At 40.0% G+C, this 24311-nt stretch overlaps 1 protein-coding gene across 1 annotated transcript; it reads right to left on the bottom strand.

The window, feature by feature from the left end:
* Positions 1-463: 463 nt before the first annotated feature.
* Positions 464-23659, bottom strand: LOC122774481 (integrin beta-1-like). The gene is made up of 16 exons (XM_044033821.1): positions 23338-23659; positions 13654-13720; positions 13102-13187; positions 9694-9907; positions 9191-9361; positions 8852-9090; positions 8422-8577; positions 8146-8241; positions 7921-8010; positions 7550-7690; positions 6810-7012; positions 6393-6631; positions 6084-6306; positions 4397-4629; positions 3831-3997; positions 464-2111 (listed from the first exon to the last, which is right to left on the bottom strand). The coding sequence occupies exons 2-16, from the start codon at positions 13718-13720 to the stop codon at positions 2046-2048; spliced, it is 2391 nt and encodes a 796-aa protein (XP_043889756.1). The 5' UTR covers positions 23338-23659; the 3' UTR covers positions 464-2045.
* Between the last annotated feature and the right edge of the window lie 652 nt (positions 23660-24311).

Genomic DNA, 24311 nt, shown 5'->3' with positions numbered 1-24311 from the left:
AACCGGCAACTATGTGTGGCCCTAGGTCGTGCTCATTTTATGTCTTAATAAAATACATTTCTTACATATATCACCTTTAAACATAATAGGCATTAAAAGTTAATCAGTCGTATAATCAACAGTAAACCAGTGTTGGGCAAAATTAATTTGGTGCAAATACACTGCATTTGAATGAAGTAACTGACTGTTGATGTTTCTCTCTGGTTCACTTTGTAGACTTGTCGTTACAGTGCATGATTTGGGCTTTGACTACTTTTTGCTCCAGTTTTCTAGCTCTACACTCCTGAGGATATGATTACAGAGAAGACTGGGAACCTTCACAGATGTGTCGTTTCATAGCATACTGCAGTTTAGTTCAGGCTGAACAGATCAAACACACACACACACACAGTCTAACCTTTAGCAGTTAATTAATAATACACAAAACAGTAATCCCACAATATCTGAACAATGTAGGGATAAATGGTTTTGAATGTTTATTCAATAAATAATTTCAAAAGTACAGAATTGCAAATGTGACTGTGTTGTAGAAATTAAAAAGGCACTTAAAAACAATGGTGACAGGGGTAACCTATTTTTAATTCCCTTAGCACTAATCTTTAAATCTAAGTGACATTTTACTATTGGTTCATGTTCAATAAAAAACATTTGATCGAGGCACCAACAAATGGCTGGTAGGAATAACTGACATTAAAACTGGGAGCTTAGTAAAATAAGGCATTTTAATATAAGCAAATTTAGTTAGCAAAACAAAATGAAGGCATATTCTGCGTATTTGGCATTGCTGTGAAGAATTAAGGACCTGAGTTGGCTTTTAAATTAAGTAAAGTAAAAACCCGGAGCCAAACAGTTAAAACTACTGTACACTGATGTCCTTTCACCCAGAAAGGCAACCCAAGAAAATATCTTATAGATAAAAGACCATAAAATTGATTGTTCAGGATTTTAGAAAAAACACTAACACTCTTCGACCTGGTTCTGTGAATACATATATGGCTTTACACAGAACCCAAAACATACTGTACACAATTCATGGCTGCCACACACGGCCTACTGGCACTCCATCTGAAGAGTCCAACAAATGGCGCTTCTCCATTACACAGTTCTAGCACTACTTGACTCGACTGTCGATGCTTTTTCTGCTTTTCCATTAGTTATAGTACCTGGTACCTGGAGCTTTATTTGGTACCTTCCCTGGCAAGGTTCCAAAGAATCAAACCCAAAAAGTAAGAGTGTTACAGCGAGCATACATGGCTGCTGTCCACAAAAATACACTGCGGTCCGTCGATGTTTCGGGTGTTTGTGGCTGACAAGAGGATCCTGGGAGAGCTGGACGGAGCCACCCAAAACGACGTTGCGGCAACCCACATTGAGGAGGTACTATGAAGTCATGGAAAACAACGTGCCTGATACCAAAACCGAACAGAGTAGTGCTAGAACTGTTGAATGGAAAAGCGCCATAAAAAGGGAGCAACATCGACTCAGTCACATGATTGGAACCTCCTCTCGGATGACAAATCAGTCTGAACAGGTTTGCTCACTTGAGGTTTTGAGTCAGTGACTTGATTGCCGTAAATGTTGTATGCATGATTCGTTGGAAAAGGAACACTTCATTTGTTGCCCATCATCAAAATCAAATTAAACCCTCAATTAAACACTGATGGCTTCACTGTTCTATGAAAAAGGCACACTTGGGCTTTTTCGTTACTTTGCCAGTCCCGTGGCAGGAAAAAGACAAAAAAACTAGGATCAGTTCACAACACTTTTCTCTCAAGTTCCGCAGAGGCATAAAATAAAACAAATAAAAAAAATACAAAACCCCACATTTACACAGACTGTACACATTCAAGCGATGCATAGAAAATAAAACCAAGTTAGTACAACACACTGAAATAGTGGCAAAATGCTTTGCTATCATTTGGTGGCTACAACAAAAAAACAAACAAACATCAACAGTGAGAACAATAGAAAACCCGCCCCTCCCTTTCACCCAAGCCCCCTCTCTCTTTTCCATACAGTGTTGTCACAAAGAAGGCAAAGCTCCATCATTTGCCCTCGTACTTTGGGTTGACGACAGTTGTTACAGCACTTTTGTAGATTGGATTCTCACCCTGAGAAAGAGAAAAATGAAAACATGTATGAGTTACACTGTGGTAAAAAAAAATTTTTTTTAATGCAAAATCTTTGTATTTCAAACTGTTAAATTTGGCATTTGTTTGTGAAGTAACTGGCAGTTAAATCTATATATTTTTTTGTTATATTGAGAACTTGGTCTTCACGTTGTTTCTGACACAAATGCTGCGTTTCATCATGGTACGGTCCAGTTTGGTACAGTACGGTACAGTTTTCGAATGGTAAAGCCCTGGGTCAGGCTTGTGTTTTGACTGAGAACCTTCACACAACCATCAGGCTTTTACTCTGGTACCCAGGGGAGAAGGTGCCAAAAATGCAATTTTTACGGTACTATTCCTAATGGAAACACAAAAACATATATACCTTACTGTACCAAATCAAACCGTTCCAGTCAGTGGACATACGGTTAAAAGCACTCTTGTAACCACTTCAGAAAAGTTAAATGATCCAGTCAATAACCAGCTTGATAGCACAGGTAATACAGGATGATCAAAGTTAGGTTTAGTTAAATCAGATTATAAAAGATATAACTGAAGGATAAACACACGTGTAACCATATACTTCATCTTTCTCACTATTCTTGGGGAAACAGTTTGTTTGAATTTCGCAGCTTTCTTTGCTCTGAAAATGGACTTAAAAACCAAAAAAGACAAAGTGTGACAAAAGGACACAGCAACGCCACCATCTGGTTAAATGTGCCAACTTCACAACATGCGACCACAAAAACGCCTGCTTCACTGCAGCAGTTTGACACTGAAGTCACTCAAGCAATAAAACTTCACAATCATGCAAGTTCACAAAGCCAACAACTGATACAAACGTTTGACCTAAAGAGCAGTGGATTTATTCCCATAGCTGGGATTCTGGAACTGGTTAATGGGACTCTTGTAAATAGGGTTTCCTTGCTAACGTGGACAAAGAAAAGTGACAGAAGAAAGAAAGGGGTAAAAAAACAAAAGAAATTGGAATAAACAGGAAAAGTCTGAAGAAAAAAACAGAAAAGATTAGGAAGAAACTGTACAAGTATTTAGTTATTGTGTTGTTCTAGTCTAGTTTCACACTTTCAACATGATTTTTCACTCAATATTTGTCTGTTTTTAGCAAAAACAACAACAACAAAAAATGTCCCTGGGAATAAAATATAAAAAAGTGCCATGATAAATAAAAGACAATCCCTCTTTAGTTCCACCAAGGACAAAATATACTGTTTTATTCTGTTGTTCCCATCATGTGATGTGGTCATTGATTGCTTCTCAGATTTAACTACTGCTCTTGTGACCAACACAAAAAAACAGTGTGCAGTGGTGTAGTTTTCCACTAGTGTTCATCATCAGCCCTCCTCTTTCTGGGCTTCACTGCCTTTTATGGTGGTGCAGTTGTAGGTGTAGACAGTGAGAGGCAGCACTGTCGGCTGAGACAAAGGCCGCTCCCCCAATGACAGAGGACCTAACATCATGGAGCTCAGGTCGATCACTGACAGTGAGGAAATCAGAGATGATCTCTGTTCTGTTTACAAACGTGTCTGATGCCTTTGAATACAGATAAAGAGCGAGAAAACCTTAACGATTTTCTTAATGAATACTGAGAAGGCTATCTGATCTTGGTGCAGCTCTGCAGCAAATGAGACAACACTAGCTTGGAAACAATATTTCAAGAGTGAAGAGTGATCATTTAACAATCTGCCGTTTCAAACTCACCGTGTCCCACTTTGCGTTCATCTTCTCCTTCTCAAACTTGGCAAACTCTCTGCGGTCGTGGATGATCATGAGCAGTTTCCAGATGAGCAGGAGAGCGAGGCCGATCAGAACGATGCCTGCTACCACTCCTGCCACGATAGGGATGATGTCAGGTCCTGCAGGGCATTCTGAAAACAAATGAAAATTCACAGAGACAGCATGAAATGGGGAAAGATCTTTCACTTGAATATGTGCAAAGGCCAAATGTGAGAGAGCCTTGCATGTACAATAGTAATAGTAAATTACTGACTCTACTCTTTTCCGGTCACATACAAAGGGAGTTAAACTGGAACTCATTTAAGGAGACGTTTCATCCACTCTGTCATAATTACATTGAAGAAACTTATATTTATAGTGCTGTGTTAACTGATGCGAGGAAATTAATATCCCCTAGTGAAAACAAAGAAAAAGCTGGTACGTTGCTGCTTTTCTTCTGTTTTGTGTCACCCTGAGCTTCTCAATTTAACAATTTATAAATATTTGATTTTGATTCATAATAAAAAAAGAAATTTGCAATCCAACTCTACCCAAGTTCTCCACCACGTAGACCTCCTTGGTGTCATTCCTGATGGCGTAGGTGTAGTAGAACCAGCAGTCGTTGGCGTCTCGCTCTTTGCAGTGAGTCAGTGGGAAACTCTGGTCTGTGGGCTGGGGCAGCTTGTCGCGATCCTTCACCTTGATCAGCTGGAAGTAGCTGCAGTCCCGCTCGCATGTGTCCTTCTTCTCACCGGCCTCAAATGCTCGGCACTGCACACAGTCTCTGCAGAAACACAGTGGGAGGGCCGGTTATAAAACACCCTATAAACCCTGATCTGTAGAATCCTAGTAATAACTGGTAGAAGGCAGATAGTAAATTGCTATGGCGCAATATGTACTACTTGCAGCGATAATTTGATTAACTACTAAATGAATTGTCAACTATTTAAGTCTTTTTTAACTACTTAAACTTTTAAACTACTTCTTAAATGTGAATATTTTGATCTGTGGACAAATCAAGACACCCGAGAACATCATTATTTCGAGGTTAGGGAAACACCAATCAACAATTTCTGACATTTTCTGATATTTTATTGGACCAAACAAATAGCCGATTTGTCAAGTAAAGTTAAATTTTATTAATCCCCTTAGGGAAGTATTCCTGTGCATTTTGACCCATCCTAGAATTAGGAGCAGTGGGCTGCCACACTGAGTAGCGCCCGGGGAGCATTGGGGGTTGGGTACCTTGCTCAGGGGTACCCCAGCCGGGTGGGGATTTGAACCGGCGACCCTCTGGTTACAAGTAAAGTTCCCTTTCCACTTGGCCACGGACTGCCAATACAGTTACTTGAGAGCTAATGCAAGTAAGCTATCATGCTCATTCTAGCATAACATAATGTATACATCTGTTTAAATATGCATGCTAGCTCATCATAGAAAATGCCAGACCAATATTAATCCTGCTTTTATATCGCTCTGTGTCTGAAGCCTTTTTAGCCAAAGAGTAAATATGCTTGACCTACTTCCTGCCATCTTGCCTTCACTACCTGGACTCAACTGCGTGCCATGTGCAGCTCGTTACTACTCAAGTTTACTGTCACGTTCAAGCAGAACTCATGAATTCATAATAACAACATACACATCATATACAGGAAATTGTAGACTCTGAACCTTTAGACAACAGAGAGTTAACAAGCTGTTGAAATATGCTCTTCTCATGAACACGGTAAACAACACATTTATAAAACAGGGTCTGGTGTTTACGATGGCGCTTAAATCCAACAGGCAGACAGGCTACCAAAACAGACGCCTGTTAACAAACAACACACAGGAGGGTGACGTCACTCTGCTCAAGACATCAGTTATGTGCCACGGATTCATGTAGATAAATCAGGGCTGCAACTAAGAGTTACTTTCATAATCGATTAACCTTTCCTCGATCAATTGTTTGGTCCATAAAATGTCAAAAAATGTTGATCGACCACAAAAAGGTTCATGTTCTCAGATGTCTTTTTCGGTCCACAATACAAAATTGATTTAATGATTTATTTGTTATACAGATTAAGAACAAGAGGCTGAAAAATCTAGAGAGTTTATCTATTAGAAAAAAACATTCAAACCAGTGAATCGATCCTCAATATATTTTAGTAGTGGATTAATTGTAACCTTTTAGGTTACTGAGATACCCTGAGGAAGAACAATGTGACAACGTTTCTTGCGTTTTAGCCTCGGACTCACTTGTGCTCAGTGCAGACGCCAGGGCAGGTGGGACAGATTTCACAAGTTGGACCCTGGAATTTGGGGTTGGTACATTTGCAGATTCCACATTCACAAGTACCACGGCCGTTACAGATCTGCCCGTTCTTGGCGAGGCAGGTGGAGGTATCCAGGGAGCAGTCGCAGGCACTGCCTGTGTAGTTGGCGTCACAGACGCACTTCCTGCAAACACAGCGCCCGTGTCCTGGGTAAAGCAAGGACAAAGGTTATGACAGTGCTTCAATAAAACCAATCTGAGTGTTTGAAAACACACTATTTGTACATCCTTACCTCCGCAGAGCTTGTTGTTGGAGCGGTCACAGTTGAAGTTGTCACACTCGCAGTATTTCCCACTGTAAAGCTCTGCTGTATTGTCCCGCTTCTTGCACTCGCAGGTGCCACAGACGCAGTCACCGTTGTTGCTGCAGATATCTGTACCGTTGTCCTTCCTGCAGTTGGCGTCCAGGTCCTCTGTTCGGACTTCGTCTTTGCTGCACTCACAGAGTCGTCCAATACGCCCCTCATTACACCTGGCACAGAAGATGGAAGGTGTGCATTAATAATGTAGAGAACGTCGCCACAGTGAGCAGAAGATAAATAAACAAGGACATTCCTAAATTACACATTCATTTCAATTCAATGTCTTGCAGCATCTTTTAAAAACACATCCAGCACAACCAGCTTTAATATTCCTGCTTGACGACTCACTTGCAAGCTCCACACTCGTAGGTCCCGTGGCCCAGGTTGCATATTTTACTGTTGGTTTCTCCGTGTGCGGCGCACTCACAGTCACAGATGAAGTTCAGTACTACCTCCACCTCCTCGGTGAAGCCCAGAGGTTTAATTTTAATTGTCTCCGATTTACCGTGTGCTGGACACTTCTGGGATTCGATGGAAATCACAAAAGACACCTGGAAACCAGAGGAGATTACAGGGTTATTAAACCTAATGAGGAGGATACTTTGAATTTTTTTCACAAGTTCCCTCAAAAAGCGAGGAGCATCAAAATAACTTGCGTTAACCACCTTTGTGTCACAAATACAGGTCAACCAGGGTGTAATATAAGGCTGGAGCCACACTGGATGGCTTGGGTAAAAATGAGAAAGTAAGTTGTACGCCCCAGTAACTTCGGAAAATACTGACCAGCCACTTTAATAAACTGCTTCTTCATGCACATATCTTATCTGCCAATCACATGGGAGCAACTTAATTAATTTAGGCAAGTAACCATGATCAAGATGGCCTGCTGAAGTTCAGACAATACGATCAGCGAGTGTATTTGTGTGTCCTTATAACAAAGAAATCATTAAAACTGAATAACTTTGGTTTGTGGACAAAACAAGATGTTCAAGAACATCACCATCGACAGATTAATTGATCGTTAGGTGTATGCCTGCAAACATTTTATTTTCTATTATCATTTCTCTAAGTGTACCCATAATACCAACCTCATCTCCGATGGAGATGTTGGAGCATTTCCTGCCATTCTCCTCTGGTCCCTCCACACCGTTCTTACAGATAGACTTGAAGGCGATGGACACGCCCTCTGGCAGCCTGGTGTGTTCCAGAATAACCTCAGATGACAAAGACTGTCCAAAGGACAAAAATTCACTCACACTGTATTCATGGCACTCAAGTATTATGTACATGGGTAATCCAGAAGAAAGCGGACCTGTCTTTGCACAAAACTAGCAAATACATGACCGCTAGTGGAGTTTAACTGTTAAGAATGAATGAATTTTCTCTATGGATTAGTTTAATAGTGTGAGGTATTTAAATCAAAACCATACATTAATTATCTCGTAAACTGCAGACTCACATTGTAAGCATCAATAATGAGTTTGATCACATTGCTGGAGTTGGAGGACAGTGTACCGACAGCTGACTTGGGAATGAGATTTTTCAACTCCTGTAAGAGTGGAAACATAATAAACAAATGTTAAACGTGCAGCTCATTTATTGCACAACATAAATGAAATAAAATAGAAAAGTATGTAATTGAAGATGCTTCAGTACAAGGGCAGCATACGGAAATGAAGTCTACCTTGTAAACAGGTTGGAATTCCTCAGTTACGGCAAAGATGGTCTGGATGTTGTGGTCACTGAGTTTCTGCACCAGATGAGCAATGGAAGGGTAGTCCTACACACACACACACACACACACACACACACAAACATATTTATAAATACTAATAAACACAAGCTCAAACGTGGGTCTTACAAGAACAACAGTAACATAAATAGTTCACTGTAGGGAGTGAGAAATAGGATTACATACAGGATACAGTGTGCACATTAAATAAAAGTATGGACTACATACATAGTAGTGGCTCATGGTGTACATGTTGTTCTCCAGGTGACACCTGCCATCGTTGGGGAGGACGATGCCGCCCAGTTTACCGTCGCCAGCGAAGTGGAAACCAGCATCGGTGGAAAACACCAGCAGACGAGTCACGTTTCTCCAGCCTATGTGCTCCTGAAAAGATGAAAACAGACTGCCCTTATTTAGTATTTTACAATACACTATACACTATACTCTAGATACATCAAAATCAGACTACAGGTCTTTGCACACCTGGTAATTTTGTGTACATTTATCTGTGTTCAGAATTGTATAAGGTAAATAAAGCTTTCACGTCCGGGATGGAATTTTGCTAAGTGATATTCGGCTTTTTCGCCCAACAAAGGAAGACTTTTAGAAGTTTTGCTTCAGATGGGTCATCAATGAGTACAGTAAGTCACCCTCTTACCTCACACACAGCCACTTGCATGATGGCATCGAAGCCTCCCTCCGGTGAGTCCAGGTTTCCTGAGATCTGCTGCTGACTGACCAGCTTGTTGAACTCATCTCCGTTGTTGGTCAGCTTCAGAACATTCTTGTAGCTGAAGGGACTGGTACAGTTCTGGTTCCCTGTGCAGGGGTTGATGAGTCTGGCTGGTGTGGTGCTGATGTAAGGCATGACTGTCTTCTCCACAAAAGAGCCGAATCCTGAAAGGGCAGAGGAAAGTAGACCCAGAAGAACAAATGTTAAACTTAAAAACATTTGTGCTTCTACAGTTTTTCTGTTGCCGAGTCAAGTTTTCCTCACCGATCCTAAAATCTGAGGTGATCTCCCTCATTTCCCTCATCAGGTCAGTACCAAGGTTCTTGACATTTTCCAAATCATCTTTCATAGAGAAGGAGAGGTCCATAAGGTAATAGAGGTCGATGGGGTAGTCCTCAGCACGCTTGAACTTCAGCTTGAAGGTCTGGGGCTCACCTTTAGAACATGACAACGTTAACTGTAAATTATGCAGATTATGGAAAGAGACACCAGAAAAAATTTAAGAAAACTAAACACCCGTGATTTGTGAACTCGGATGAAGCTGCTAAAAAAAAGGCCATTAACACCATTACTATTGCCAGTGGTTGTTCTGCCCTGTGGTATGTGAAATGTGATCACACAATCACACAGCAAAAAAAAGTGAAGCAGATGAAGTAGATAACGAGGTTCACCCTGGTCTTGCTTTCACACTAATGCCGATTTTTTTATTTACTGGGAATCCAGGAAAGGTTTAACTCTGAGTTTGACTTTTCTTGTTGAATGTTTACCAGATCTGAGTGTCAGGGAGAGTTTCTGTGGCTGGATCTGGGTGATCTGCTCAGGCTTCAGCTTCTCAGTCTTATCCTTGCGGTTGGTCACTTCCTTGTTCTTGTCGATGGTGATGCTTCCCCGTGGGTTCTCAATGTTTGCACAATTTCTCTTCTTCAGCGACTCCAGGTCATCACAGCGGGCCGACTTGGACTCACCCACAGTGAGAAAATCCTGTGAAATAGCAAAAGAGGTCGTTAAAATTTGCACTCTCAGGCTATTTCAGTTATTATTATATTATATTATACATTATGGGCTTAAGGTGTTTTTTTTAGTTGCACTGACTACTGGCAAAGCATGCGCTCTTAACTGAAAACCAGACAGGCTGGCTTTCTTTGAAAACATGGCTGCCAGCTGGAACAGAGGGAAATATTTTAGCTCCTTAACAAAACTCTTCAGCTGCTCAAGTCTCCCTCACAAATCCCTCCATAACCTTCAACTGTGTCAGAATTCAGCTGCCCACATCATCACCCCCATCCTACAACAACTCCACTGGCTCCCGGTCAATCTCAGAATTCAATTTAAAATTCTCCTGCATGCCTTCAAGGCCATCCACATGGCCCTCTGTACCTCTCCGACCTTCTCCACATCGCCACCTCCTCCCACTCCCTCTTTCAGCCACCCTGCTCCCCATCTCTGGAATTCAATCCCACCAGACATCCGCAACTCTGACTCTCTTCCCCTCTTTAAATCCAGACTCAAAACCCACCTGTTTAAAATAGCCTACTCTCTGTAATTCCTCTCCATTTTTTGTTTACTGTCATCCTGTTTACTGTTTTTTTATTGTTGTTTGTGTCATTGAGTGTCAAAAACGCACTTAAAAATTAATATTATTATTACATCTAAATAACAGGTTGGCTATTGGGCATACGGCTACCACTGAGAGCGACTGTGTCTGAGCACATCACAGCCACTGCTGTCAGTGCCTCAGACAACCACACTTCAAAAAACCTGAACTATACCTTTAAGCTTTGTTGGGAAGATGGGAGCCTTGTGATATAACAGAAAAAAATCAGCTGACATCAATTCCCCAAGCACAAAATTATAGAGGTAATTCTCACAGGTGATTCATGTGCAGAAACATCTGGACGTGTCTTTGGAATTTGTCTCGGTGAGTTCGACATGAAGAAACATGTCAACAACTCGCGCAGTAACATAATACAAAAAAAAAAAACTAAGACTGCAACACCAAAAAGTATCAGTTATACTTCTGTGCTACATCCACGCAGAAACTCACTGACCTCAAAACTGCTGAAATAATTTCCAGGATCTTTGACATGACATGAGTATCTATGATATTTCAATGAAGGCCATTGTAAACCAATGCAGTCTACATAAACCTCCATAAACTGTCTGTTCTGTGAGCTGTTGCTTGAGAGCAGCAGGGGATAAGGAGAAACAGATGACTGTGAAGCTCGGCTGAGAATATAGATTGGACGCACATGATATTCCACAAGCCCTAGTGGAGGAGATCTTGAGACAATGAACTCAGTCAAAACAAAAAAAAACTATGCTTTGACCCAAATCTTTCAAGAGCACATGATTTACAGAGGATAACTTTTTTGTTTTGACTGTAAACATGCCACAATTAACAGGACAGCTATTGTTCTGAAGTACAGTGAGTTACCAGATAATAAAAATAAGGCACATTAGACGAGGTGATACACAGAGCTATTTAGTGGGATTGAATAGGCTGCTGACTGAGAGAACAAGGGGTTAGAAAACTTACATTATCTTCTGCTTAAACATGTTCACTGACAAGTTCTTATAAACTTGAATAGCAGTATCCTTCCTTTTTGTAAGAAATGTGCTAAATTAAAGATATTGTTCAACAAGTGTTAGCCACCTCTTTTCACGTTTGAAGCATCTCTTTCTGCACAACTTTAAACAGTGATTCCCAGACTGGGGAATTGGGGTTTGGGAGTTACAAGGTGAGACAAGATGCCATGCCGTCTGACACATGCTGCACTGCCAGTAAAGCGTGGATATGACAAAGGAGTGGGTAATAAAACATGTGTACTGAATCCATCAATCCGTATCATTTATTTATGTATACATATAGAAACTCAAAGCGTCTGTTGGGAAGCTCCTCCATTTTGACCTGCTTGTTTTTCTGGCCCTCTGAATGCACTGCAGGTTTACAGAATGTATTTTGATCCTCATTCATCACGGTGGCTCCCAGGTTTCAGTTGCTTAGTAACGACAGATGCGATGGGAGCGCAACACACATGCACCTTGGTTAAAAAGACCTCTGGCGTCTGTACTCTGACCCCTGAATGTGCTGCTGTGTGTTATGCACTGATTTGCATCTCAATGGATTTATTTATTTATAATAAATTAATATTTTCACTGTGTGTATGTGCATAAATGTAATAAGGTATATTTAATCAACATGGTGATCGCTTGTCCATCAGAATGATTATAAATTTTACATCACAAGATGAAATTCTGGAACATTTCTCATTTGTTTGTGCTGAGCTCTATGTAATTTAGATATGAATGAACATTTCATTGTGGCCTCATGTTCATGCTTTGGTGAGTGAGTATTTTCCTGCGCTGTGGTCTGTTAGTTCAGTGGTATATATTGCTGCCACAGCACATACATCTGCCTCGGCTGCAGAAAGCATGTAATTAAACTGGATTATTATTAAGCCAAAGTTTCCACTGTGAGACAAGAAGCAGCAAAACTCGGTAATAGTAAGCGTGTCTTATTTTAGTAGATTCATTTGTTATTTGATTTCCTTTTTTGTTTATTTGAGGAAATGAAATTTTGCTTCAAATATCAGTAACTTGAATTCCTGTCTTGCAGGGGGATTTGTGTCCTTCAGCCAATCAAGTTGGATAAACATTATTCACATACCCAAGGTGCTTCATGAGGAGCTATGGCACTGAATAATGGCAACATGTGATGTCATAGTGAATTTGAGTTTTGACATAAAACATCTTCACATCACTTTTAATCAAATTAAACATCTGTATGAAGATTTGTCACATTACTATTTTTTTAAATATAAGTCGTTTCATGAAGTGATGATTTGAGAATTACATTACAAAACTACATTGATAATTGATTAATAGTTCTGCCGTTTCAGCAGGAAATCATCAATCTGTTCTGGTTTATTCTGGTTTGTGGACAATACAAAGCCTTAGTAGGTTGGGAAACAATAGATTCATCGATTAATCATTGCAGCCCTGTTATAAATGTTATAGAATTTAGTGCGATGACTGTACTGTTTCATGACTAACATTCAACAAACAAAGCACAGAAGAAACTCTGACACTGCGACACCCACAGTTGAAGATTGACCAGATAAGTTTTCATTCAGGTGATGAAAGAGTTCAGTGGCAGCTTCGCTAATTCAACTCACTGCATCTGAGCACCATCCACATGACTCGGCGACCTGGATGCATTCCCCGCATGACTGCGTGTTTGCTTTGATGCATACGCTTCCCTCTGAAAAGAGAACACAACACAGGTTCCTCTTAGCCAAGATGAAGCAAAGCTGAATTTCCATTAGTTCACTAACCAAAACCAGCTTTAGCTTAAAAAAACAAAACAAAAAAAACCTTTTGCCAGTTTTAAAAACAATGAGTCATGCTGAGAGAAGCTCAAGGCATTTTACCAACAGATGACTTCATCTTGTTAAAAAAAAAAGGAATCGAAAAAAAGCCCTCAATCTAGAACCACACAGCTATAAAACCATGAATGAAGACATAAAACATTTGGAGGGTTTTAAGTCAAACTAAATTTATTTTTATTCTATCAATGCATTTAAATCCAATCAGTGGGCAATATACTGCAAAAAGAAAGATAAAACAACACAAATAAAAGACACATGCTACATATAAATTAGATGACATTCAACATTTGAAGAAAGCCAAATATGAACAGAGACATGACACAATGTCTGTATTCTCACCTTGCTGCGCCCAGCCGCCACCCAGAACAGCTGATAATGAGGCTATTAACAATAACCGGAAGTCCATCTGTAACAAGAAAAAATATGATGAGTCAGTGCTGGTGCTGGATGACACATGCAGATCTACATGTGAAGCATGTTGGCCGTACATTAGTGTGTTGAAGAGTGGAAGAAAATGCACAGAAGCACACTTCATATGCAGCTTTTTTTATACGCAGTTATTTTTTCCAGTCAAGCTTCAGTTTGATACTCATTTTGTAATGGAGCAAAAACACATAAAATACCACAGATATTACCCGGTCAGGTAATATCTAATCCAAGAATGACAATTCAAAGATTTTTATGCACTGCACTGCATTGTTTCAAACTAAAGAAATCACATTGAAAATGCCTAAATGTTTAGTTCAGTTAAGTTATTTTATGCCCTTTAATACAAAACAAACACTGTATTTTCATATATATAGATGCACGACACGATGGGCCCCTGAACTGACTCGAGGTTAATTTAGTAAACACTGTAAGAAACCACAGGTCACAGAATCATTTCCTCTTTAAAACGTTCTCATGGCTCAGTAACTTAAAACAAGTGATTTCACACTGACATGGTTTATGACCACAGGCAGGCAGCAGTATGAGAAGTTATTCATTTTGACTTCCACATGTGGAGGTTAGCTGTGCCCACCCACAGTCAGCTGGCATCGGCTGCTTCTTCAACGCCTCCACCAAGCAAACGTGCTTGTTTTATGAAATGCGTTGCACAAACTGCAGACATAAAGAGATAAATATCTCTTCTATCCCAACACATAAAACAAGAGATAAGACAAGAAAGAGAGGGGAGTAGAACAGAGGTGTGGCCAGCCACTCACATTCACACTTAAGTTGCTTTGAGACATGCACTGAAGTCCAAACAATCATAGCGAAACACCCTGTGCTGAATGTGGAAACACAAGTGTCCGCAAAAGACACTCTGGAAATTCTATGGAGGTTCTCCTGCTTTTGTTAACTCATATATGTTCGTCATATGACCATGTCCAGAATCAATTCTCTGGTCTGAAAACAGCTTTAAAGGTGTGATCAGTAATACACTTTGTTAAAGTACTGTAGTGTTTCATAGTTCCTATATTCTGAAAACTATTACTGGTCTAGAATTGGAGAATCTTATCCAGTATCCCACGACACTTCAGCCTCATCAAAGAAGCGGTACTTTCTCATGAGATTAAACCACCCCCAACAGAAAGGGAGTGAGCCAAAGAAGGAGCTTTTAGGATGTCATAATTAGTCTAGTAGCAGATAGTATAGAGATGACTGAGACAGAGCAGCAGGAGCATCTTTGATTTAACATTTTGAGATGCCAAGCTGTCAGTAAAAAAATGTTTAAAAAGGAAAATAACTGTGGTGCTGAGGATAAACCACCCAGACATAAAAGAAAAAAAAAACTGAGAATAAAAAATAAATCACAAACCAAGACTTTTAGACGTGGGTCAACATTTTTAAAGCCCAAGCTCAGGTCGCAGCTCCATGGCAAAAAAAGAAGTAGGTGTGTTCCTGTGAATGCGAGTGTTCCCATATTTGGTCAGGCTGCTTCATGCCGCCCTCCGAAATCCCTCTGCAATTCCCCTAAGTTCCAGTGAGACACTTCCTTGACTGTGTCCATTCCTCAGCGTCAGACATGAGGAGCAACTTTGTGTGAATTTGACCCTGTAAGCTACAAATAGGAAACCAGGCAGTGTTGATAGAAGCAGAGTCAGTATCTGAGTCTGCTCCTGCTGGATACATGTGTCAGTAAATTGAACATTTCTACTCACATTAAAAAGAAAAACATTTTTTTTAGTCAACTGCCAGTGTTAAAAGAGGAAACCCAGTTGCTAAGTCACTGAAAAGGTGCAATATTTGCAGCAGTCAGTGTGGGTCAGAAGGGACAAGATAAGAAGAAGAAGAAAAAAACAAGAAAAAAGCCACATCCTGTGAAATGAAGCCTGATGACTTCAATGTAAGTTTGCTCTCAGTGGTTTAGTGGTTGTTAGCATGTTGCTGCAGGAAAATATGATGATTATCAGACAATATATGCAACACTGAACGATTTGAAGAAAACTTAACTTATAAAAACATTTGTGACAGCTGATGAAGAGCGGAGCTTTTTTATGGCTCATTTTAATCAGTGGCTCGGGACGACAGATGGAAATTATTTTGAAATCATTCTTTCTGTCGATCAACAGGAACTGCCCCTCACAAATACTTCCCCTGACACAAACTAGAACTCTTGGCGAGAAGGGTAACATTCAGCACACAATATACCCAACATAATTAAATCATAAAGTTAAAACTAAACCGAATGGAAAGACTTTCAGCACGATGAAGCCTCCTCCCCAACATTCCTGAAGTCAAGCTTTGTTTACTGCTCTGGGACTCGTCCTGCCCAGGGCTGCAAATTGCAGTGAGCTGACAGATGGGCAGGCCTTTTGTGTCTCCAGTTGCCCCAGTGCCACATGATGGCATTCAGTGGAGGCCCTGGCATTTCAGAACATCATTGTTCCTAGCACAGACAAGGTTTACTAGTTGCAGTAAACTACATCTTCACCATCGTAAAAATAAAATTATATCTATACCTGCTGTTGTGTTAATGGTGCATGTTTTATATTAGCTAAGAAGTGATGAGTTTAACTTAATTCCCTGGCTTGAATAAAGCATCCATGCCCCCTCAGGATTGGAACTAGTTGAGAGCAACTCAACAACACTCCTACAGTACTGTATATGAATCAGAGTCTGATCAGTGGACAAGGCGGCGTCACAGCTGATAAGCACTGCTGACACAGTTCAGGGTAAAACTGCACCTTCTGACTGTTCAATATGACAAAAGAAAAGTTCCAGTTGTGTGGTGAATTCAGAGAAAATGCTCAAAAAGCAGTCAGTTAAACTCATTTAAAAGCTTAATTCTTTTTTCTAATCAACCGTCTCTTTAATGCTGACTCTGAATTGATTCTTAAAAATGTAATGTGAGGAGTCACTGCTGATGTTGAACATATGATTAATTTATGTTGTCATTTGCTTGACTTCATCTGCAATGACCTTTAAAGTCAATTTAAATCATGGCAACCACATATTTGTTTAATTAAGGACTTTTTGATTCCTCTGCATATATTCCCTCAGTAGTTAAGTAGCTTCTATGTCTTTCACAATAATGTTTTTCCGCCTACAAAAGGTCTTCACAAAACCATAAATCCCTGAAGCATGTGGGCCTAAAAAACAGTTCATTTATTTAATTTTCCGATTACGTGGCCAATGTTGAATCTAAATTTCCACCATAATAGAGAGGGATAGACATGGTTCATCCAACCACCTTCCATGTGTTTTTTGAAGGCATCTGCTATTAACAATGAAACATGCCTTTCTATTTTTTGCCTATAAAATGAGAAAAATATATACTAGAAGGTAACAGAGATAGTTATTGAATAAAAAAAAGATAGATGCCAGTAGAAAATGTGTTAACCCTTCTTTTCTTCAGCCTACAAGTCTTCACGAGGACAGACCGAGAGCTTAATATTTAGAGAAACTGGAGTAAACTATGGAACCATGACTTTGTATGGTCAGACTGCTGAGGACAAAGGCGGCAAAGACGCTTTGTGTTTCCACTGCTGGATATTACCGCTACTGTTTTTCATTTACAACCTCTGTTGATGGTCACCAGAGCTGCATATTCTAATATAAATACATTAACAGAGGAAGGGGCTTCTGACAGGGATTTCTCAAATATGGATATAAGAGTGTAGTAATGTAATGCAAGGATGAGAGAGTACATCCTAATCCTACTTTTAAATTCAAATGTATATAGGACATTTTCAAATCACGTAGCAGCTGTAAAATGTGCCAGGTTACTGCAGAAAAATTAAATTTAATCTATAGGTGTGCAAAAACAAATCAGCTCAAGTATTGTTAGGAATTATGCACAGTCCTGGACAAATATTTCATCAAGAATGTCTGCAGCTACTGCAGCTGCTGCTGCTGCTGTGGGGATTTGGCAGACACTCAGCTCTTCAGTGTCTCCTGTCTGCCCTCAGACAGGAGACACTGATATAATACATATTAATATAGAATGAGAATTAGTAATATTTGCACACACAAATGAGTAAATTTGACCTCTGCATTTAACCCATCCTTATTACACAACAGTAAAGCTGGGCACAGTAGCAGTGGGAAGCACTTATCAGCACCCAGGGACCAACAAGGGATTGGGTGCCTAGCCCTTGGCCCTTCCTGGGATTTAAAGTGGCGACCTTCCGGTTACATCCCCCAATTCTTTTCCTGCCCATTTAATTAATGGTGAGTTCTTCACAGTGTGCTGTGGCTGTGCAATGCCTTGCCCTGACCATAAATGAAAACTAACTGACCAATTTGTTTACTTGATATTCAAAAAAAAATCTCATGTGAGGTCAATTCAATCATGTGGCTCAACCAACAGACACCAGCTGCAAATAAATGTTACCAAACTTCATTAGATTTAAACTAGGCTGCGTGATAAATCGTTAAAAAACATTGTTGGATATTAACCCACATTTTCAGAATTGTCAAGTCTTTTTAACTGATCTAAGTTTGGCACTGTTTGGTTTGATTCTTGTGCTTCTTCCTGTGACGGCACATGGCAATACACGGCAGTCTGACAACGTCACGCAAAGTATTGACTCAGCTCGCTTGGAACCTCGCCAGAGCAAGTACTAAAAAAAGTACCAAGTACCAGGTACTATTGCAAAATAACCGTGCCGTGCTGTGTGGAGGCTGTGCTAGTAGAAGAAATCACACTGTTTGGCACTTGAAAGCCTAATTTTTTGTTCATGGGCGCAATAAAAATTTTGATTTGTAAACAAAAATCACACCAGAGAATCGTGATCTCAATTTTAAGCAAAAAAATTGGGATTTACATTTTTTCCAGAATCGTGCAGCCCTACTTTAAATGGACTTAACATTAGTAGTGACCAATGAACTCATAGCTGTTGTTTGTGTCAATAACCTGTTTGAACTACCACTGCTCAAGAAAACCCTGGTGTTGTGTTTGTTCCAAAAAACAAAGTCTGGCTCTGGAGCCTTTCCCCGGTCAGGAGAGTGTCTCAGTAATATACTGGGTTTTTGTTGCGACAGCTCGGAGTGGCTAGGAGAAAGGTCTCATTAGCTTGCGGTGTGTGGGTAAGGAGTTTATCTGTGAATGTTGCTCAAGTGAAATAATTGTATTATGTGACTGAGAGTCAAACAGCCTTCCTGACTTTACTGTGTTGCTTATATAGGTTTCAACAGACAAGCTTGCTGTTGTCTGAAGGTGGAGCAGAGCACATCTGTGAGTGTTTAGTCACCCAAATCAAAGTCCATGTTTAGATTGCTAAATATGACCACCTTACAAAATGTAGGCCTGATAATACTGAGTCCACCATATACAAGCTCATGGAATATGTGCAGGTGTTACAAACAAAAAGCCCACTTCTAAAGCAAATAAATTTGCTTTAGAAGTGGGCTTTGCAAAACGACCCTTTCCTTAGACCCTCTTTTTGAGTAAGGAACTGAACAGGCATTTAGTAAAGGACATTTTATTTTAAGTGTGTTGTCCACGTATAGGATTTCAAAGGTTTAACCGTTTTTAACAGAGGATTTTGTGGAAAAAATAAAATGTTGCATTGTAGTCCCATATATTGAAACAAGGTCAACAACATGGCTGAAGCAATGAGTTGGTGTATAAACACAGACAAAATCAATTAAATCTATTCATCTTAACACTGTGTTTATCTAACCATCAATAACATAATCAACATCCACATGATTATCCAAATCTCTTACAACCACAACTAACTCCTCATTATTGAGAAGCTAGACAAGGGACAATATTTTGACTTTGGGTACTAAAATCTACCTAAATAACCAAATAACATCTATTCAACAATACATGCAGAGAATATTTAAGTATTTGCTACTATTAAGGTTCATGCATTCTGTGTAATGGGCTATAACCAAAAATGACAACATACATGCCATTTCATAGGCACCAAAAGCACAAAACATATGTTGTCCCTTGACTGTCAAACAAAATAATTCCAGTGTGTTTTAAGATCATCAATGGGGCACAATCATGCAAAGAACCTTTGGGGAAAGCACAAACAAAGTAAAAGGTTGTGTTCAACAAAAGTCAGGGTTGTTCACATTGGGAGGGTCATCTGTTAGTCCACAAAATTAGTTAAGTGTCCACCCAACCCCCCCAACTATGTTGTTTGCCACCCAGTTGGCCAGCTGGCCCCCCCGCCTACTCAGTTCATTTAGTCCCCAAACAACTTTGCACTTCTCTGCATCCATTTTGTTAATTAAACCACACCTAGGCACCACTATGCTCCCCAACAGGCCGTTGACGGATCAGAGGAAGATCTCACTTCCTGCTGCAAGCACAGCTCATTTTAACGGAAACCAAACCTAATAACAAGAGCAATAATTCCTTCATCCAGCCCAACATCTGTCGTGTGGCCTGAAACTTAAGGTCTGTCAGCCGAGAAGAATGTTAACAGGTCTGTTTCTTTGTTTTTTAGAGACAAAGCAGGAAAAAGGTATGTTGTTGTGCTAATATTTCATTTCCCTTTTTTCCTATTTACTTGTATTTCTGTTTGGATTTTTTAATAATTTTAACCTTCAGTCTGGCAATAAACTAATTTAAACAGATGTTTAGAACCTGTATGACATTTAGGCAAAAACAAAGTGGTGCTTTCATTGACAAACAGGTTACAGGATAACACTTAATTTGTTTGCCACAGATTGCTTTGCAGGGAGTTGAACAGCTGACTACAGATGTGAGAGTGGAATGAACTTAAGAGACCTATTTGAGGTTTTTCTTTCATATGGAGGCGATCCTGATCCCCAGGCCTCCTCAGAGAGATGAGATAACACATTCCAGCTTCACTGGCTCCGTACAACCCCGTGGAAAAACTATGTCATTGAAAAATGAGCTGCTTTGAAACTTTTCTCTGACTTGAACCCCGGGTTCAGTTAGGTATAAACTAAAAAATGCATCACCATCTGTTCAGCAGAGGGACAGAGTCAGATTAGCAGACTAGCTGGTGAACACCGTGGAGAGAGAAAATACTTTCCATATACAAAATAACATTTAAAGGTGGTTGCTGCTCAGTGTAATTGATTTACACACTTCAGATGACCATATGCCATGCAATGCTAGAGTACTAAAACTGCCGCCACATAATTTACCTTTTTATGGGTTAAAACTCTAATCCACAATTTTTAAATATAAAAGGAAAGTTACATTCAAATCATTTTCAAATGACTTCACACAATGCTGATTAGGTCTATCAGGTCTGTGTGACTCTAGCCGTGTTTCCACTGAGTGGAAGGGTTTGGTACAGTTTGGTATGCATTTTTTACGTTACAATTTTGGCACCCTTCCCTTGGGTTTCAGAGTAAAATGGTAGAGTACGGTGCAGTTGGAGCTAGACTGTCTTGAAGCCAGTGTTTCTTCAACACCTGCAGTCTGTTCTCATAAAAAGCTTTAAGTCTTGATCAGACAAACAGGCACAAATGGAGCAGGGGAAAAAATGTCCTCCATTGTTGTCTGTTGTGTCGCATTTGATGTTGTCACACCGATACAACATCGCGGTATGTATCTGGCTGACACAGCCGTCATAGTCCACACCTACCTATCAAGTAAAGTACTGTTCTAAGTTGAAATGCAAGCCCGGCACAGGACTTCACTGTTCTAAAATGTATCGTACTGTACCAAACAGAACCATACCATGATGGAAAACAAGGCATCTGTGTTTTACAGTATAGCAGTATTTTGATCTCCCAGCGATATTGTCACACTTCACACATGAAGTGATTAGTTTTATGTCAAAACAGAAACAACAGCATAACTGCAACAATAAAGCCACAGGACTGCAAACAGGTTGGAGAATGACTGCAAACTAAACTATTTGTGAAGAAATTAGCTACAGAAATGTAAAAGATTATTTCCATGCTGTGTTCACAACTTTGCCCCCAAAAAGCAGAGAAAGGTAAGTTTTCAGACACAAGGCAACTTCTCAAACATTTCAAACATCTCTGCCATGAGTTCAGATTTTACCACGGACTCCATCCTCTGTCCAGAGGAATGAGGGATCATTTTTCAAAACTATGATCACATTTCCTTAAACATATCCCACTCCCACATGCTTAGTCTGGCCATCCCTGGAAGAGTCATCATCCATGACTCATATCTGACTGGCTGCCTGGTGTTGAGTAAGGCAGAATGACCGTATAAACTGTCCCAGGCGCTGCTACCTCCCGGACAAGCACAATTCACTGTGTTTAAACATAACAATGTAACTAAGGGAAGTGACTCAGTGAACTACAGGGAGCCTGCTGGATCTACAGACACATCTCTACTCATGTCTACAGTTCCCAGGCCTGGTGTATATTGCAGACATCCATGCTATCTGTGCACGCTGTGCAAGAACATAGACATATGTGTTTTCACACCTCGCTATGGCGCTGTTGCTATGTCATTATGATGCTGTCTTTAAGCCATGCCAGGCCAGTAATTAACCCAAAGCATTATATTCCCATGTTACTAAATAAGGTCCTGCAGCAAGAACATGGGGAGCACAGATTACAAGTTTAACTGAACAAATCAAACCTCTCCCTGAGATTCACAAGCAAAAAAACATTCCCTAAGGCAACAATTCCTTTACAGGAAGTAAACGAGGCAGGCGAGACCAAGCTTGTCCAACTACTGCGGAGTCACTCGTCCTGAATCAGAGCTGCGGGCAAGGCTGAACAAGACACTTTAGATTCTGGTTAACCAACCTGTCCTGCTTTAAGATGCCTTAGTGGGTCTGTATCTTTAGCCACAGTTTATACAGTCCATGATGTAGTGTGACCAGACTGGGGTCCAGCTGTGGTCTCTTTCAGGAAATCCTTTACAAGCTCCACTTAGCACAGATGTTTGCAACCTTGGTTGACAAAGGGATGTTGTTTGGTTTTCTTCTCCATGTATGTTTTTACCCACAGGTATGAAAGTTTGTAAGTAGATGGGATTAAGGGACATGCTTCTTTCACATATGCCAAGCCTTCATTGCTGTCTTCTACTGCAGATTATAAAATGGGCTGAATGTATGTATGTAAATCTATAGTATAACACCCTTATCCACTATTGATTAGTCAAATATTGTTGTTATCTATTTTATCAGTTAATGTGACTGTGACTTCCTTAACTTCCTTGGTTTAAAGGGTACTTTAACAGCAAATAATGGATTTTAAACTGTCTTTAATGTTAACATTATTATGAAAATCGCTAACTATTCAGTGGAGAATGACGCTTTCACAGCCACACTTCTTTTCTCTTCGCTCACACAAAGCGACCACTCTGTGGCCTACTTTATGTACAAAAGCCAAATTGAGATTAACTGAGAAATCTTAAATTCATATACCAACAGTTCATAAGTTCTATTGATTAAAAAAAAACACGAATTACATGATACAACACACTGTTATCTCGTTATTATAACAGCGTTCCAACCGTTAGCTGCTTGTGGTTTACCCACACCCAAAGTTTAGCCCCTGAGCACAGACATTCCTAGCTTCTCTTCTCGTCTTCTGACCGTTCACGTTACTTTAAACCGACGTAAAAACACGACGGACGGGTTAAATGTAAAGTAAGATGCAGTTACTCACCTTGTGTTGATAGTTCCCGATGTTTTAGAGAAGCATTTGCACCCGAAATGTTTTTTTACGTAAACCGAATCTAGTACTGAGTGAAGACTAGCTAAAGCGGTTCTGGTGGTTCGCTTTCTTTAAGCTAATGACCGCACCGTTCCGTCGTGCCAGGTCCGAGACACTTTCAACGCGGAAAGTAAAAATGAACCTTTATTCATGTGTAAAATCTAATTACGAAGGGAAAAGTCCCCGACTCGCTTCGGCACGTAACAGCCGTGTCGGCTCTGGTGCTGCTTGGCTGCTCCTGGTGAGTCGCTTTTCTTTCCCTTTTTTTCTTTTTTTTTAATGCCCCACTTGAACAAACCTCCTTTCTTGTCTAAACCCCGCCCACGCGGGAGGAGCCGCGGCACGTAGGGGGCAAAGGAATAAACACACCGGCGAGAGGTGAACCCACGCTAACCTCGGATGTGGTGAAGAGTTTCATGTATTTATACACACAGATCTCTTATTAACCCGGTTAAGATAAGAGTCTCTTGATGCTGCACGTGTAAACAACACTTTCTGATTAACCCAAATAAGATCATACTCTGAACAAGCATTAATCGGATTTAGACATAATGTATTCTGAGCATATTATCTATATATGCCTTAATCAGATTACAATACAGCAAGAGTAATAATCAGATTATGCTCTTATATGTAAATAGGTTGATGAAGGCACTATTTGGAATTAATTTATTATTAAACTGTTCTTTTTATCTTGAGTATTAATTTTATTAAAACAAGCTCACAGGTTGTTTTTTTTAGCATCTTAAATGGGAATATTATTCAGTTTCCTTTCCCCCATAAGATAAAGAAATAATTGAAACTGTACAATTGTGTTTTGTGGACAAAACGACAAAACAGGACATGTGAGGACATCATTATTTTTGACCAACCCACCAATAATAACAGTTGCAGCAGTAGTGCAGTACCTAAAGAAGCACAACACT

This window comes from Solea senegalensis, linkage group LG1 (assembly GCF_019176455.1).
Source record: "Solea senegalensis isolate Sse05_10M linkage group LG1, IFAPA_SoseM_1, whole genome shotgun sequence".
NCBI lineage: Eukaryota > Metazoa > Chordata > Actinopteri > Pleuronectiformes > Soleidae > Solea > Solea senegalensis.
The sequence above is the reverse complement of the archived record's forward strand: the minus strand, read 5'-3'. Positions and strand labels throughout refer to the sequence as shown.

What these genes read in the sequence shown, in the direction of transcription:
- LOC122774481 (XM_044033821.1), bottom strand. Translation starts at nt 13,720, where the DNA reads ATGGACTTCCGGTTATTGTTAATAGCCTCATTATCAGCTGTTCTGGGT. An exon ending in ACATCTCCATCGGAGATGAG is followed by an intron (nt 7,013 to 7,549) that starts GTTGGTATTATG and finishes TCTGGTTTCCAG; the next exon opens with GTGTCTTTTGTGATTTCCAT. An exon ending in CTACGTGGTGGAGAACTTGG is followed by an intron (nt 3,998 to 4,396) that starts GTAGAGTTGGAT and finishes ATTTGTTTTCAG; the next exon opens with AATGCCCTGCAGGACCTGAC.